The sequence below is a fragment of the Lepidochelys olivacea genome (assembly GCF_965140295.1).
Source record: "Lepidochelys olivacea isolate rLepOli2 genome assembly, chromosome: 3".
NCBI lineage: Eukaryota > Metazoa > Chordata > Testudines > Cheloniidae > Lepidochelys > Lepidochelys olivacea.
Window position 1 is genome coordinate 99,159,736 of NC_140413.1, and position 18,834 is coordinate 99,178,569.

Below are 18,834 nucleotides of genomic sequence, written 5' to 3' on the forward strand. Positions count from 1 at the left end.
ACATGGGCTGTATTGTTGGATATAACAGAGTACAATCTATTGTCAGCAAAATACAGTGTTCTCTTGAATGTGAATCTGAAATGGCTGAAAAAGATTATCAACAAAAGTTAAGGACTTTGAGAGCTGAAGTAGGTATACCCAGATTTGTGGGTCCATGGCAAACTTTCCACGTCTATGACATTGCTTGACAAATTCATTATCCAAACTCCATTTAAACAGGAACTGTCATAGGAAGTTCAGATAATGATTATTGACTTCAGTGCATAAACACTTATATGAGGGTGTATTTATGCCTGACTTGAGCAAATACATATAATTGATCTGTGAAATATGAAGATTATTAATTAAGAAAACTGTTAAAACTTTATGGATGCATGGGTAAGCATTCACATCAGGAAGTGCAATCTTAACTACTCAGTTTTGTGTGGATGACTCATAATGCAGTCTCTAGTTGCATTATTAAATTCCATTTTTCTAATACAATCTATTATACATTTTTCTACCTCAGATACACGTTTGTAGTAACTTTTATATGTACACTATTTTCATTGTCAGAATGTCTTAACCTGTCTTTGACATATTCAAGTCAACAAAATTGACTTTGAGTTCTTTTTCCCCCTCTAAGGTATATAGTTTAATAATTTTAATAATCTGCCATGTATTATACATTTTATTTTAATCCAATCTCATAACCTTCCTTTTGTGCACTTCAGGAGATAAGGCAGTTAGCTATAGAGGGAACCAGCTGTAAATTGATTTTACAATGCCAGCAAATTTTGAAAGTTACTCATTGTAATTAATTTGTAATGCTGTGTAAGTATTGTTTAGTTTGTAATTTTCATATAAATGTTTTTCATGGCTCTCTCTGGCATACATACAGTAGTACACACAGATGTGTGTCTAAGCTAGCAGGAAAATCATACTGATATACTTGCATTTCCCGACTTTTGATTGCTTGACCAGGTAACTTTAACTTTCTCTTCATGTAGCTTTTTGGTATAGGATTTTCCAATGATTTAAAAAAAGGAAAATTAGAAGAGCACACTTGAAGAGAAAACACTCCTCTCTCCAGCTCTCAGATGTTCTGCTGGCTTGCCAAAGATTCTCTGCTATTAAGCCATCACTGGAATACCCCAATAAAGGCTGATGGAGAAGGGGGGGGGGGGCTTGCACAGGATTAAAAGTCTGCTGCACCCAATACAAAGCCTGCTTACTCAGCCTTTGTATCGGGTGAAGCAGCATTTGACCTTTAACCCTGTATGGGGCTAGTTCAAGCATATGCAGTGCTCCATGTACCACAGGAAACAATCCACAAGTGGCAGGGAGCTGGATTAGAGTGATCAGGATAGGTCTCCCCTCCTTAATGTCCATGATTCTGAGACATGACTGGAGATGGGCTTTGCACCATCTTGTAATGGTAAATGGCCCGGGACAGCCCAAGCCCAGTAGGGGAAGCAAATTCCAGAGTTGAGGGCCCTTCCCGGAGAACTTTTCCCCCATCTGCCACAGACAAACATCAGAGCGGTCACGCCTGCTGTGCGGGCTCAAGGAGAAAGCGGTCTCTTAGCCTGGACTCGTGGTCAGGCAGCACCTGGGTTTTCACCTGGCAGCGCGCTCGGTTCCAGGAGAAGCAGGGGAGCGCTCCGCTGCGGCGAGCACGTTCCGCACCAGCTGAAGGGGAGGCCAGGGGAGCCCCAGGCGTAGCCCCTTGGAATCCCACCCCGAGGGCCCCAAAGCCCGCCTGTGATGTGCGTGGCGAGTGGCAGGCAGTGTGAGAGCCCGGGGCCATCAGCTTTTGCCTCCGGCCGCGCCTCGCAGTGGTCCCGCACTCCTGGGGCTCGCCTTGCTTTTGGAGCCCTCCATCCTGCCCGGACCCGCCGCAGCCAGTGCCCTGGAGAGCTCCGCTGGAGGCTGGCGCGCCGGAGGGCGCCCGTCGGCGTCGGGGCAGCAGGAGCAGGCCGCCCGGCGGGACGGAGCAGGGGCTGCGGGGGGGGGGGGGCAGGGGTGTGTCTTCTTCCCCCGCCCCGAGGCTGCAGGGTCTCTGCCTCCTCCCTCCGCTCCCCCAGGCGGCGGCTCACTCGCCTCGCTGAGCGGGGGGAAGAGGCCGCGGCTCAGGAGCAATGGCACGGGGAAGCTTGTCTCTCCTCCTGCTCCTCGGCGCGCTGGCCAGCCGGTGCAGCAGCCAAGCTCAGCCGCAGCCGCCGCAGCAAAGAGGTACCGTAGCGTTGGGGGCTGGCGAGTTGCGGCCGAGCTGTGAGCGGCGGGGCAGCGCGTCGCCATCAGGCTCAGGGGGCTCCGTTGCCCGCAGTTCAGCAGCCCCCGTCTCCGGCGGACGCGGGGACTCGGTGTGACAGTCCCGAGGGGACCCCAGGGCAGGCTTGGGGTTTCGCCAGGGGTAGCACTCTTGGCATCGCCCGTGGGCCGAGGAGAGACTTGGTGGTCGGGCTCCAAGTGTCCGTGCGTTAAGCGGGGAAGCAGCCCGCCAGGGTCCGAGTGGCAGCGGGCTGCTTGTCCGTGTCTCTCCCAGCCGGTACTGATCATAGCAGGTTTGGGTCCGGTTCCCAGCCCGCCGCCCCCATCTGCGGGGCTGACCGACACTTCAACTTTTGAGGCACACCGTGCAGTAAAGGCTCTTTCACGTGCCAGCTGAGAACAGATCTGATTCCTGACTAATTCCTTCCCTACCCCTTCTCACAACACGCACACAAATCCCTGTTTCAGGAAAAAGCCACATGCCAAGTATTTCTCCTTATTCCCGTTTCAAAATATAGGGGAGATACAGTTCCCAACATTGTGAGTGACCATTTCAGACACAATACCGAATGGGATCATTGCAGCTTGAGAAATACACGAACTCCCATATCTGTAATTCACTAACCCCCTCTTTTTGTCCAATGACTGCAGAGGTATTAATGCCACTCTGTCTTGAAAGGTCCCTTACAGTATGTGGTAACTATGCTTAACAAACTGTTCCACCTTGTATGTCACTTTGATGCTGGGGGTATCTTTCCCAGACCTGAGGAAGAGCTCTGTGTGGCTCAAAAGCCTGTCTCTCTCACCAACAGAAGTTGATCCAATAAAAGATATTACCTTACCCACCTTGTCTCTCAAATACAGGAGTTGTAACTCAAAGTGTGATATTTTCTGTTATACTCACATAGTTTTCTATTGGATTTGGTAGGGATGAACTTGAATATGACTTCTGTCCAGCCCATGCCCCACCTAACTTACATCTACAGGCATCTCTCTGTGATTGTAATGAAGTACATATTGAGATCTATGTAAATGCATGCAGTCTTTATATGGCATTCCAATTTTAAGCAAGATCATAGGTTGATGCAGTAGTTTCATGATAGTTTAGAAGACATGGTGGTGGTGTTCAAACTCCTAGTAATTTTTAAAATAGAGTATATCACCTCAAGGGAAATGGGATCATGCCCTTCCCAAGTACCCAAAATGCTGTGTCTATAGTAATATTTTGCAGTTACACAGTGCTTAATTAGTAACTTTAAAATGAAAGGACAATCTTTTTTTTTGTTTTGTTTTTTTGTTGCTAAGTCTGTATTACTATAGGTGGAAATAAGATGATGATGATGTACAGATACAAAAGAAATTTTAATAAAAAGCCACATAAAAGAAATAAGCTAAAGAAAACAAACTTTTAAAAGTTTTAGAGCCTGTTCTTCGTACCCAAACATTTTTAGCTCTGCTAAAAAAAAAAAAAAAAAAAAAAAAAGGAATTCAGTAAGGCGATACCATGAGTGTGTGATAATAAATCTATGATTAAAATAGCTAGAATAACAATGAGCTCCTAAATGACCTTGATATCATGCTTTAACTTGAGAATAACACACAGCTTCAGATTCATCTAGGGTTTTTTCCTCCATTCAGGTTTTGGGTACAGGGGTTTGACACCTATTTTATAAAATATGATGTATTGTCTCAGAAAAAAGTGTCTCAAACAGCTGACTCCTTAATGCTAACTTTAACTATGTGAAGATAGATGACAGTTGACTAAAACTTCTTCGTAAAACTTAAATAGTTGTAGTAAACCAAAGGCAAGAAATCTCACCCAGCCATATTGACTACTTTTGGAAAATGACTCACTGTAAATATTGAAGAGTAAGGAAGATCTTAAGATAGAGTAAAGATACAGCACTACATACATTTGCCATAACTGTCATTTGCTTTTGCTCTGAAGAATTTAATTCTCAGCCAGAGAAACATGCATTTTGGCAGGGTTTCATTCCTCCCCGCCCCCAACCATCTCTTATTGCTGGGGAATGTGTTTTTCTTTAATCCATGTCTTGGGTTTTTGACCTCCATGATGAAGAAACTTGCTCATTACTTTCTTCTTAGGAACGAAGTGGGAGTCTTTGGTTTTCATCTACTTCAGCTGTTCTCAGATTTCATTGCCCCCGACCCCCTTCTGACAACAAAAATGACTACTCCACCACAGGAGTAGGGGCCGAAGCCTGAGTCTGCCTGAGCCCCACTGCCCTGAGTTGGGAGGCCTGTAACCTGAGCTATGCTGCCCACGGCTGAAGCCCTCGGGCTTTGGCTTCGGTCCCAGGCAGCAGGGCTCAGGCTTTGGATTTGGCCCCGGTTGGTGGGGCTTGGGCTTCGGCCCTAGGAAGTCTAATACCAGCCCTGGTGACCCCCATTAAAATGGGGTTGTGACCCACTTTGGGGTCCTGACCCACAGTTTGGGAACTGCTGATCTACTTCTTTATTTTGGGCTGCCACACTGTTAGTTTTATGCTATATGAGTCCCATTAATTCAAAGAGGAACTCTAGCACTTCTTGTAATGGAATGTTAAACTAAGTGAAAATGGGACCTTTTAGACCTCACTGCTGAATTCTAGTACTGGGCTGACAGTTTTCCATTTTATTTGTAATTGTCCCTAATCTCTTTTTAAGCTGGGCTACAGCTGCTAGGTGGTTCTCACACACTATAGAGAGATCCCTCTACTGCTGAAGAATGATACAGTCAACTGTACTGTGATTTTAAGGTCCAAAGTCTGATCTCAGTGAAATCAGTGGGAATTTTAACACTGACTTCAGTGGGAACTAGAACTGGCCTTAAGTTTGTAAGTTTATGTTCACAGTTTGTTTTTTTTCAGTTAATTCTTTATTTAATGAATAATACTGTATGGTTAATGCTACTGTGTAACTTTGGCAGCAATCTGAGAGATTTGGGGGGGAGGAGGAAACTATTCAACATGTCTTGAACAGTTTGGAAAACAGCACTAAGACGTCACATGGAATTTACATTTTTAAAGGGCAATATGGAAAGTTCAAGAACATCTTGTACCTCAAATATGAACATGAATGTAATTCTACATTTTAAGTTGCTTGGAGATTTACTGTGGTCAGAAACCTGGAGTTAATTTTGTGTATTGTTCTCTGCTACAGATGTTATTTGTTCTGTAGACTGAACAGTAAATATTTTTGGAGAATTCCTCATAAACTAACAGCATCATGTCTGGGTCAGAATAAGCCCTGGTCTACACTACAGAGTTAGGTCAATACAAGGCAGTTTACATTGACATGACTCTGTAAGTGTCTACACTAAAATGTAACGTCCATCAATATAACTCTCCCACAACACCGACTTAGCTCCACCTCCATGAGAAGCGTAGCGCTGAAGTTGATGTAGTTAGGTTGACGTCACGTCAGTGTAAACACTGCATTGTTTACATTGACTATTGCTGCCTTTCAGAAGCCATCCCACAATGCTCCACACTGACAAATAAATTGGTGCAATCACTCCTGCTGAGGATGTGCACTGCTGACACAAGGAGTATAGTGTGAATGTGTAAAACTGATTCAATTACTGCAAAGGCTGTAAATTAACATAACTTCGGTAGACTTAATTTTGTAATGTAGACTTGCCCCAAGTGTATTTTACAATGCTATTTCCTGTAGGTTTGGGTATTTTATAATTCAAGTAAAAATGCCAAGGAGATAGACAGTAGCCCTTTTTAAAGCCTGACTGGGCTTCATCCTCCTTCTAGAATATTAGAAATAGACAAATTGGTGGGAATTCAGAAAGGAGCAACAAACATCTCTATGAGCTTGGAGAGATTGAAAAACTAAGTGTCTTACTGGGGAGTGAACATAATCCTGCAAATAGCTGAAAGGTGTAAGCAGTAAGGACCAGAACCTGATACTTATGCTGAGGAGCACTGTACTCCTTATTTGTGAAGAAAGGTGTTCCTGAACATGACGAATGGCATCAGAATCTGAGTCCAAATTACCTACAATGTCTCATATATGAAATAGGAAGAAATAAATGAAAGAGAAATATAGATTAAGTATCAGGAAAAACACACTGAGGCCACAGAGGTAGAACAGTGATACTCAGTCAGTGGTTCTAGAGTTGTATGCCATTCTTTTGGGCACCACATATGGCTTTTCTGGAGTCTGATGGAAGCTCTTTTGCCTGCCTGGTCTCATGTCATTGCTGATTCCTGGAGTCTCTTGAATTCCTTTCCCCTACTGTCAGCGGGAAGGAGGAAAGGTAAGAGATAGCAGGCTTGACCCCTACCCCACCTCAGTTCCAGTAGACAGGAGAATGCAAAAGGATAATGTATCAAATGGAGTTGCAAAGAGCCATAAAGTATCCTGTGACTTCATTGTGATGCTGTCAGTGCATAATGATGCAGAGTAACAGTGATCCCCACAATTATTTTGTCACTATATGCAGCACCATTTAGTGGCATTTTTGTGACTCTACTTCATGTATTATCTCTTTGCCTTCTCTTATCTACTGGGAATGGGTTAGGGAAGGGGACAAGCATGCTATCTCTAACCTGTCCTCCTTCCTGACTGCTGACAATAGCACAGAAAACAACTTTCCCTAGTCTCTATACAGATCCAGAATCAGATAGGCTGCCCACTTGTTTTTATTGTTGCTAAGGTTCTGTGTTTGCCTTGTCCTGTTCAGAAAAGTTATTACTCTATTTATATAGAATGACTGCCACACAGCCTGTTCATGGGTTCAATTCTGCAAGCTCACTCTGTGCAGAACTCCCATGAGCACTCAGATACCAGTGCAGTGGGCACAATAAAAGAACCCAGATGTTAGGATCTGGCCCCAAAGCATGGAAACTTCAGGGAGTTGGATTAATAAGGATACAGATATATCTGTTAATATGAAGGTCCCATTACAAATATTAAATCTTCAGAGTATTATGTGGATTTAGGCTCTGAAGCATCTGGTATTGATTGGTGTTTGAGACAGAATACTAAACTAAATGCACTATTGCTCTGACCTAGTAGGGCAATCCTTATATTCTGATATAGAATACTCTCTCTGGAGGATTTTGTTCTGTCAAAGAATATTAGAATCTTGTAACAGATCTAATCCTGCTCTGATATGTTTCATGGTACTTAACCCCTTTGCTGCTGGTTCCTATTGCAACATTATTTGGAAGCGTTGGGTTTCAAAATGACTTATTTGGTATGTGAAGAAGTACTTTAGATGTTTTTAACTCTATGTACTAGGCATCAGTGAGAAACTGTATATATTTTCCTCACACTGGGATACTGAAATTTAAGACCATGATCACTTCACATCACGGACCTTACAGAGGAGCAAACTCATTTGGAGCAATCTTTTGAAAATGATTATTTCTAGGATGAGCAAAATACAAATTCCATGTGGAAACCTGGTTCAGCTTCTTCTCAAAGCAGTAGATAGATGGATTTGAGTTACCTCAGTCCAGGGAAAAACCCAAGTCCGTCAGTCTCCCAGCTTCTTTCTTGCTCCTTGCCCTATGGCATGGTTGGATTTGGCAAACACTAACTCTTCATGCCCCCGGCACTTGATGCCCTTCCCTTAATATTCCACTAGCTGCCCGTGACCAGAACACCAGTGAAGGAAGATAAAATAAAGCTCCAAACTAGAGTGCATGTCAAGTTCCTTTCCTCAGGTCTGGCTTTATTAACAACCATAGAAGCTGTTTCAGCACAGGACCACCCCAGACCCTGTTGCCGCCACCTCAAGAGTCACCATTGTGGTAGCTCTTATAGTCCCATCCATGTATTAGTCAGGGAACTTGCATTCTACATGTAACTCCTTTCACAATGGAACCTATGTAGCACCTGTTTATACTCCTGCAACAATGAACTCCAGGCCATCAGAGGAGATGATGCTGTGGGAGCCTGATGAGAAACAAGCTAGTTACTGCTGCCACATTACTGCAATTGTTATTGGTTGTTATTGTTTTGCTTAGTGCAGAAAGCAAGTCTGAGGCTGAATCTTGTGGGATAAATGATGGTCCTCTCTTTATTAATGTCCATCAATGGCTATTAGCCAGGATGGGCAGGGATGGTATCCCTAGCCTCTGTTTGCCAGAAGCTGGGAATGAACGACGGGATGGTTCACTTGATAGTTCCCTGTTCTGTTCATTCCCTCTGGGGCACCTGGCATTGGCCACTGTTGGAAGACAGGATACTAGGCTAGATGGACCTTTGGACTAACCTAGTATGGCTGCTCTCATGTTCTTATTACAGGAATTCTAGCAGTCTGCTCCAAGCACTAATTGCTCATGCACTAGAATAACTTTCACCAGAACTAAGGTTCTAGATTACAGTTTGGTGGCCTTAAAGGGAACATATCATAACTGCTTCCCTCTGGTTGTTCAGAGTTGTTGATTAAGGCTACATGCCTCCTCCCCTTAAGGGAAGCTGCTTCATCTCTAGAGAATATAGGGGAAGGAGGGAAAGAGTAGCACAAAGAGTGGCAAGTCTGAGGGAGAAGCCCACTCTTGGTGACGTGAAGCAAAGGAGGTTCCTGGGTTGACTACTGCTGCCTCCAAAGTTACAACGTCCATCTGCACCTCCAGCTATAGGAAATCAGCCTCTGGCTACAGAGAGATGGGTTGGGTCTGTGTCTCTAGATGAGCAGCAGGAGCTCCCAGTCATCCTCAGCCTGTTCATTGTCTTCCACTGCCTGTTCATGCTAAGTGCATTTCCAAAGTGAGAGGAAACTGCTATCATCTGGTCTGCTGTCTTCACTTTTGCACTGGAAAGGTCTGGCCACAGATACCTTTCTTGGAGTTTAGCTTAGTGCCTCTGCTTAACTTTCCTTCTTGGTCACAGCATGGGTAGAGGGATACAGGGGTACAGGAACTGGAACAGATCCCTTTGCCACTTTTGAAGATGGCATAGGAGTGTTTTTGTATTTTCCCTCCACCTGACCTGGTCTGTGTATCATAGGCAATGTAAATGTATGTTTTAGTTTGGTGCTTTAGTTTAATCTTCCTGGTTTTATCTCCACAAGCCAATAGCACAAAAGATGACTGCCATGATGCTTCTGAGGAAAATCTGAAGATGTTAAAATTTGAAAGCTCAAATTTTTGGACTAGAAATGGGTCTTGCCAATCAATCTGAATTCTTTTGCCCCTCAAATTGATATTTTTGAGGTTACACATAGGACACAAAACAAATCAGTGTGAATTTTCTTATTTTTTACCAGTTTTGCTTTGTCCTATTTGTAATCATGTTCTTAAGGCTACTATATATCGTTGTGTCTTTACTACATACTGAACTTTGGGAGATTAACACATATTTTAAACTTTTGGAAGCAGTTGACAACTCCCTGAATAGACTGGTTTCTTTGAGGTTGTTGATACCAGAAGCAATAGTTGTTTAGTGTACAGAACTTCAGAAGGAGATTTTTAGTGTCAACTTTCCTCTTTATATCCTTCAGGCATAGCAGGTTCCGGTCATCTAATTCAGAGAAAACAAAAGACACTTGATGTCTTCTTAACCTCTGAGGCTAGGATAAGAAGCAATGGGCTTAAATGGCAGCAAGGGAGGTGTCAGTGGGCCCCAGTGGGTCACAGCTGATAATACCAGATTCAGGACAAACTGCTGAGAAATAGGGCAGACTACCCACCAATTTGGGGAGATTCTACCATTAGATAGAATCTCCAAGGCAGTAACAAAAGTAAATTTCTGTCTCATCACACTGGTTATCAAGAAGTAAAAAATACCATCTCCTTAGGCATTAAGCACTTATTTCACCACCCAGATTTTATGATGAGTGATTATTGAAAACCAGTTTTATCAAACAAAGTCTTCTTCTGATCTCAAGAAATCAGCCACACAACCAGGTCAATATATAACTCAGATCTTACCCAATAATCATGCTGTGACCAATCCTTTAGTAACTAAAATCTAAAGGTCTATTTTTAAGAGAAAAGAAGTAGAGAGTTAACATGGTTAAGGAAATCATATACATACAAGTGATTGCAAAGTTCTTGTGTCAGGTTTGAAGCAGTGATGGAAGAAAATGCTAGTTTGAAAAAGTGTCTCTGGAAATTATCCAAATTATCTTGGGGGTCATCAGTCCTCGTTCAGAGCTTCCTTGTTAGAAATCCAGTCCAGAGAATTTAAAAGGAAAATGAAGGAGATGTTTCCAGATGCCCTTTCCCATGTGGATGGAATTCTACTATCCCAAATAAAGCTCACAATCTAAATTTGTAGAAAATTACAGGCACAAGATGGAGTCTAGGGTCACATGAGCAAGTCACATGCCCTTACATGGCTTTGATGACTCATAGGAGCAGCCATTGCCCACTTGGAGGCTAAGGAGTCCAAAGGAAGACTTGATGGGAGGGACGAGTTTCTTGTGTGGCCCATTGTGAGAGCAAATTGCCTTTGATGGGCCATCGACAGAAAGCTGTCTGGCTTCAATGTTGGTTTTTGGCTGGTGGGTGTTACCCCAGGAACGAACAAACATTTGGGATACAGATCTGTACCCAATATTCATAACTTCAGATACAAAAATACATGCATACAAACAGGATAATCATACTTAGCAAATCATGACTTTTCCATTGACACCTTACATGATATACTTTGTACAAGTGTTGCTGCAACCTGTCTAAAAGTGGTAGCAACAATAATAGTAACTCCTCACTTAACGTTGTAGTTATGATCCTGAAAAATGCTACTTTAAGTGAAACAATGTTAAGCAAATCCAATTTCCCTATAAGAATTAATGTAAATGAGGGCAGGGTTTAGGTTCCAGGGAAACTTTTTTTGCCAGACAAAAGACATTATATATACACACACATACAGTAAGTTTTAGACAAAGAATTTAATACTGTACACAGCAATGATGAGTGTGAAGCTTGGTTGAGGGTGGGGGTGGAGTTAGAGGGTGGAAGAGGGTGAGATATTTCCCAGGGAATGCCTTGCTGCTAAATGATGAACTTGTACTCGGCTGAGCGCTCAAGGGTTAACATGTTAATGTAGCCTCACACTCTACAAGGCAGTACGAATAGAGAGAGGAGACACAATAGACCATGGCAGTGGCTGCAAAAATTCCCTCGGAAACTGAATGTGATGATGAACCCACACTATCCCACTGGAGTGCACCACTCCCTCCACTTTCCAAAGTGCCGGGGGGTGCATGTGTGAGAGAGAGACACACACCCTGCCATCAGCACCTCTCTTCCCTGCTACCCGCTGCATAGCAAGCAGGAGGCTCCCAGGAGCAGCACATGGCAGTGCGGGGCGGGACAACCAAATTGCCCAGCAATTCATAGCCTGCTGGGCAGCTGCCGCACAGGGAACTTAGGGGAGCTGATGGGGGGGCCTGCTGGCCCACCCTGGTTCTAAGCCCCCACCTGCTAGCTCCAATGGTCTGCTCTTCTTGCAAGCAGTGGATAAAGCAGACGGCTGCCAAACAAAGGTTATAAGGAAGCATTGCGCAACTTTAAATGAGCATGTTCTCTAGTAGATCAACAACGAAACAACGTTAACTGGGACGATGTTAAGTGAGGAGTTACTATACATGGTCACATTTCAATCATAGAGCATCACAGACGGTTTAGGTTGGACATTTGGAAAAACTTCCTAACTGTCAAGCTAGTTAAGCTCTGGAACAAATTGCTTAGGAAAGTTGTGGAATCTCCATCATTGGAGGTTTTTAAGATCAGGTTAGACAAACACCTGTCAGAGATGGTCTAGATAATATTTAGTCCTGCCTCAAGGGCAGGGGACTGGACTAGATGATCTCTCAAGGTCCCTTCTAGTCCTACAATTCTATGATTGATTCTCCTTCCTGAGATTTACAGTGCAGTTTCAGACAATTTGTCCTTTTGGTTAATAAGTGTCCAATTACAACCTCCAGTAATAGCTTTTAATTAATTCAGAATGAAGGAAGGAACTCCACCCCCACAAATGTCTTCACAGTCAATCTGGCTACTTGGACTGACAGTACTTGGAGAAGATCATAATTCTGAATAGAGGCAGCAGGACTTTCTCCTAAGTTCCAAATGCAACGGTGATAATGCTAATGAGCCTCAAATATATGTATAATAAAACAAATGTTTCAATTTTGTTTTGTCTCCATCTCTCCCACCCTTATTTTACTTGACTTTTTAGACTGTAAGCTCTTTGCAGCAGGGGCTTTGTCTTGCTTTGCGAGGGTGAATCATGCCAAGCATATCTCTGATAATACCCACATACTACTACTAATTGAGGCTGCTGTCAAGGCTGAAACACCCCTCCATTGTAAAATAAACAGACAGAACTGACTGGTAATCTGTAATTTGAATGTCTTAAAGGCAGCAGTGGGACTCCTTTGCTGGCTGCCACTAAACTAGTTCATAGTAGGCATCCTACTAGGGACTGCACGTCATTGTCCTTCCAAACCAGTTTCTGTAGCCAATCATAGATGCTTGGTTCCTACTTCACTGATGGCAGCTTGGATGCCTTGTCAATCAGGAAGAGCAGATAGTAATTGATGAGGTACCCAAAAATAATTTGATAACTCTTAGAATATTGTTGCACTGTGTGTGAGATGGAGTGAAACTGTGGCTAGCTTGAACATTATAATGGCTATTACACCAGTGTTCTTACTCAGGCCCTTTATTGACAGGATTTCCAAGAAAAGTAATTTAAATTAATATGTGGGTTTTTTTTGTCCTGTCAAGTAATAAGATTACTTCTCAGGATTAATATATAAAAAGTCATCTGTCATTGCAATCAGTTATTTTAGCATAGATTACTCATCACCAATAAGATTTTGACAAGGACTGACATCACTGCCAGATTCCTCCAGCAGAAAATCTCTGACTCAGAGTCTAATGTCATTACAAGGTCTGCAACAGCTGTACCAGAGATATGCCAGTGAACACTTATGAAACTTTATAATGAACAATAAACATACTTTTAGAGGATCCTATCCAAATGCTACTAGTACACCCTGTCCTACTCCTAATTGATGATAGTACCTGCATGTATTTGGTTGACTTGGGTTCATGGGTTTGACTCACAGTCATGTTCAAACAAATCAAGCAAAGTTGGGGTATGACTTCATGCCTATAACATAAGATCCTGTCATTCTCCACTGCTTCAGGAATAGGCACAGTTACTTTGGTGGCAATGAAAAGTGGAGCCACCAGAGCAGTGTGGAAAACTGCTTTGAAGGTGGTAAAAAGAACCACCACTATGGGAAAGGAGAGAGAAGCAGGAAGAAGTCATCCCAGGGAAGCTGGGAGTGACAGGTTGAGAAGGAAATTGGAAGGACCTCTCCTTAGGAGGTTTGGGGATGGGAAATGGGAATCTTCATGATCTGAGGGCAGGGATCCATGTATGATAGAAAAATAAATTGGAAATGTGCCTTGAGATCTACACATGAAAAGCATGATATTAAGAGTAGGTTGGGAAAGATTAGATTTTTATCAGTAAATGCTGGTAGACATCAATTTTACCACATACACAAACTGAAAATATATTTACAGATAGACAAAGTAAGAAAAATGCTGTTTGAGAACTTCGTCAGAATCCAGTGATTTAGACATCTGAATTAGGCTTGTTACAAATGGATTAGTGAATGAGTAGTAAAAACTTCAGGATATTTACTTTGTATGTTTTGACATGAGATGTTGACAGTTTGTGTTTTAATGGTATAAAGCTTTAACTTTTTGAATCCCAGCTGCTACTGTCATTAAATAATTCTTGTCTGACCCCTCATAATTCCCTGCAACTGTGAAAATTTAAATTGATTTTTAAAAAATGCTTAAAAAACAACATTGATTATAAATAAATTTAATTTTTCCAAGCCTAATTAAGAGCTAAATATTATTTATTAATTACAGTACTAGGGCTGTCAAACAATTAAATTAATTGCAATTAAAAAATTGATCACAATTCATAGTGTGATAAATCGTGCTGTTTAACAATAGAATATCATTTATTTAAATATTTTTGGATGTTTTCTACTTTTTCAAATATATTGATGTACTAAAGATTCATATGTTCCTTCATTCTTCAATTACCATTCCAGAGGTCATGCATCCATGCTGTGATGGTCTCTGCTTGATAATGATCCAAAGCAGTGTGGACCAATGCATGTTTATTTTCATCATCTGAGTCAGCTGCCACCAGCAGAAGGTTGATTTTCTTTTTTGGTGGTTTGGGTTCTGTAGTTTCCGTATTGGAGTGTTGCTCTTTTAAGACTTCTGAAAGCATGCTCCACACTTCATCCCTCTCAGATTTTGGAAGGCACTTCACATTCTTAAACCTTGTTTCGAGTGCTGTAGCTAGCTATCTTTAGAAATCTCACATTGGTACCTTCTTTGTGTTTTGTAAGCTCGGCAGCGAAAATGTTCTTCATTTTAAGAACACGTGCTGAGTCATCAGAGATTACTATAACATGAAATATACGGCAGAATGCAAGTAAAACAGAGCAGGAGACATACAATTCTCCCCAAAGGAGTTAAGTCAAATTTAATTAACATCTTATTTTTTTTAACTAGTGTCATCAGCATGGAAGCTGATGGAAGCACTGGAATGGTGGCCAAAGCGCGAAGGGGCATACAAATGTTTAGCTTATCTGGCATGTAAATACCTTGCAATGCCAGCTGCAAAAGTGCCATGCGAATGCCTGTTCTCACTTGACATTGTAAATAAGAATCAGGCAGCATTATCTCCCATAAATGTAAACAAACTTGTTTGTCCTAGCGATTGGCTGAACAAGAAGCAGGACTGAGTGGATTTATAGGCTCTAAAGTTTTACGTTGTTTTGTTTTTGACTGCAGCAATGTAACAAAAAAAATCTAAATTTGTAAGTTGCACTTTCATGATAGAGATTGCACAACAATACTTGTATGAGGTGAATTGAAATTATCTCTTTTGTTTATCATTTTTACAGTGAAATATTTCCAATAAAATATAAAGTGAGCACTATACACTTTGTATTCTGTGTTGTAATTGAAATAGTGATGTTTCACTCCATATTCTTTATGAAAATATGCTTATGATATGAATGACATAAGATATATACTTTATACAAGATGGCTCATGTAAGATATCATTGGAAACATTATGATTTATTGAATGTGATTATCCAATTTGTATGCCTGTATCATTTCTGTATCTGAAGTTAGAATATTAACTATATATCTATATTTCAAATGTGTTACTTTGGGTGTCACCTCAAACAGCCCTTCAGCTACAACAATGGAAAAGCCAGACAGGGCTAATGAGCCATTAGCAGAGACAATGGATTATGAAAAAGCTTAGTCTTCCTGTGGACACTCCAGACAGCCTACAAGTAATGGCTGCCCCAGCCCTGCAGAGACATGGGTCTGAGTCACCTGGTACAGGACCCACCCGTTGGAATGCCATTGTTCTTCCACTGGGAGACAAAGGGTTCCTGCCATACACAAGAGCTATGTAAGGCAGGGGAGTTCTCATCATCAAGGTTCTCCTCTGCCACCCCACCCAAAGAGACACTGAAAAACACCTGGAAGCAAGAACTGAACTGGGGGGAGAAGGGTTGAGCCCAAGCTGGGAGGACATCCAGTCTGTGAGTGGAAATACCTGAAATCTCCAGCTGCAGGCCAGTGCAGCTGCCTTTCAAGACTTTCTGTAATCTATCTGTGATAATATTTAGGATGAGCAATTACATTTTGTAACCTGTTTAAGTATATTAAGCTTAGCTTGTGTATTTCATTTTATTTGCTCAGTAATCTGCTTTGTTCTGTCTATTATCTTATATTCACTTAAAATTCACCTTTTGTAGTTAATAAATGTATTTCTTGTTTATAATATAACCCCAGTTGTACAATTCACAATTGGATGGCGGGGGACAAGAGGTTGTGCATACCTTCCTCCACATTGAGGGAGGAGGTGGATTTCATAATATATCTTTGGGTCTACACCCCAAGGGAGGTGGACACCTGAGTGCTAGGGTAAGTCCCTTAAGCTGAGCCTTCACAGAACTGATCTCAGTGTCTGTTTCATTCTGCAGTTTGGTGTGGCCCTGCCTGTGTGTGTGCTGGAGGAGGCTTAATGGAATAGCTGGGCTCAGCAAGACAGGTTAAAAGGGTACCCAGGCTGGCATAATAGATAGTCTCAGTGGAATTTCAGAACCTAAGGTGGCATCCTAAAGGGGGCAAATCATCACAGATATATTTGAAAATGTAGAAAAACATTCAAAAATATTTAATAAATTTCAATTCCATTCTGTTGTTTAACAGTGAAAGTAAAACTGCGAATAATCTTTTGAGTTAATCGTATGAGTTATCTACGATTAATCAACAGCCCTATTTATTCCTAAAGTTTTATTAAAACTTTCAATTACAGGACTATATATTTACGGAGTGTGTCTGATGATGCAGTTAATCATAAAAGCGATCTTGAATGGTTTTGTGTAGTCATCAGAATCCAGGGCTTCTATTCTATTCAGTATACGTTCTTATACCATGCTCATCACTGTAGTATCTGGAATCCAAACCCCCCATGACCCAAACTTTGCCTATACATTTGTTCTAATACATGGAACTCGTTCCTTGGTCTGCTCCTAGGGTTATGTCTTCACTGCAGAGTTTACTTGGGTTCTTACTTGGGTGTTGCCTGCCTATACCTCCCCTCTCATCCACACACAAAACCCTCTCACCAGACTTTGGTGGTGCTTTAAACCTGGCTAGCTGGCACAGCTGGAGGTATAGGCTAGACCTTTGGTACTGCTTGCATTTGGGCTGGTAACCTGCAAACTTTGCAGCAAGGATGAAGGCTAAATCAGTTGAGTGCTGATAGTTCTCCAATGCCTTCCCACAATTCCCCTTGTATGCTCAGAAGGACAGGTATACAAGTTCACTTAAAATGTGAGCACTAGAACTGGACACAATATTCCAGCAGAGGTTGCACCAGTGCCAAATACAGAGGTAAAATAACCTTTTTACTACCATTTGAGATTCCCCTCTTTATGCATCTTAGGATCGTATTAGTTCTTTTGGCCACCACATCACACTGGAAGCTCACGTTCAGCTAATTATCCACCATGACCCCCCAGATCTTTTTCAGAGACACTGCTTCCCAGGATGGAATCACCCATCTTGTAAGTATGGGCTACATTCTTTGTTCCGAGATGAATACGTTTACATTTAGACATATTAAGAACATGCAGTGTTTGCTTGAGCCCAGTTTACTAAGTAATATAGATAGTTCTGAATCAGTGACTTGTCCTTTTCATTATTTGTCACTCCCTCAACTTGTCATCTGCAAACTTTTTCAGTGATGATTTTATATTTTTTTCCAGGTCATTACTTAAAATGTTAAATTGTGTAGTGCCAAGAACCTATCCATGTGGGACCCGCTTGGAAACACACCTACTTGATGATCATTCCCTGTTTAAAGTTACATTTTGAGATTTAGCAGTTGGCCAGTTTTTAATCCATGTAATGTGTGGCATGTTAATTTTATATCTTTCTAGTTTTTTAGTCAAAATGTTATGCAGTACCAAGTCAAACACCTATATTACATTAACACTATTACTGTTATCTACCAAACATGTAATCTCATGAAAAAAAAATCAAGTTAGTTCGACAGCATTTATTTTTTATAAATTTATGTTGATTTGCATTAATTATATTACCCACCTTCAATTCTTTATTAATTGATTCCAAGATCAGCCACTCAATTATCTTTCCTGGGATCAATGTTATGCAGGCAGGCCTTTAATTACCTAGATGATCCCATTTAGCCTTTATGGAAATTGGCACAACATTAGCTTTCTTCCAGTCTTGTGGAACTTACCCAGTGCTTCAAGAGTTGTTGAAAATCTAATGATCTAGCACACTCCTTAGCTAGGTCTTTTAAAACTGTTGGATTCAGGTTATCTGGATCTGCTGCTTTAAAAATGTCTGACTTTAGTAGCTTCTGTTTGACATCCCATAGAGATACTAGTGGAATGCAAAGAGTGTTATCAACACCATATGATGAGACTGTCATTAGTTTTTCCCCAAATACAGAGCAGAAATATTTATTGAACATGTCTGCCTTTTCTGCATTATTAGTAATAATTTTACCATTTCCATCTAGTAATGGACCAATACTATAGGCAAGATTATTTTTGTTCCTAATATATTTTAAAAACTCCTTCTCATTGTCCTGAACTCTGCTGGCCATAGAGTTCTCCTTGTGTCCCTTGGCTTCCCTTATTAATTTTCTACAATTCCTGATTTATATTAATTACTATCAACTTCTCCTTTCTTCCATTTGTTTTATATATTTAATTTATAAATATATCTGCCTTCACTTTCTCTGTAAATCAGGTTGATTTTTTTTAACTAGCATGGTGTTTTTCCTCATTTGTGGGATTATGGCCTCTTAATAAGGTGTTCTTAAATGATTCCTAATTATCATTCACATTTCTGATGAAAGTCTTCTTCCCAGCTGATTTGGCTCATAATTGTTTTCAGCTTTGTGAAATTGGTCCTATTAAAGCACCAAGTATATATATTACTGGTCCGGACTCTATTCTGCTTCAACATTATAAATGTGATCAACTCTTGATCACTTGTA

The 18,834-nt window shown here is 41.4% G+C and overlaps 1 protein-coding gene across 1 annotated transcript in view; it reads left to right on the plus strand.

Annotated features, from left to right (window-relative positions):
- Positions 1–2,079: 2,079 nt before the first annotated feature.
- LAMA2 (laminin subunit alpha 2) overlaps positions 2,080–18,834 on the plus strand; it is a 458,477-nt gene continuing 441,722 nt past the window's right edge. Inside the window, exon 1 of the mRNA XM_084624485.1 lies at positions 2,080–2,214. Coding sequence (XP_084480611.1) covers positions 2,121–2,214 — 94 coding nt within the window. The 5' untranslated portion in view covers positions 2,080–2,120. The remainder of the gene's footprint in view (positions 2,215–18,834) is intronic.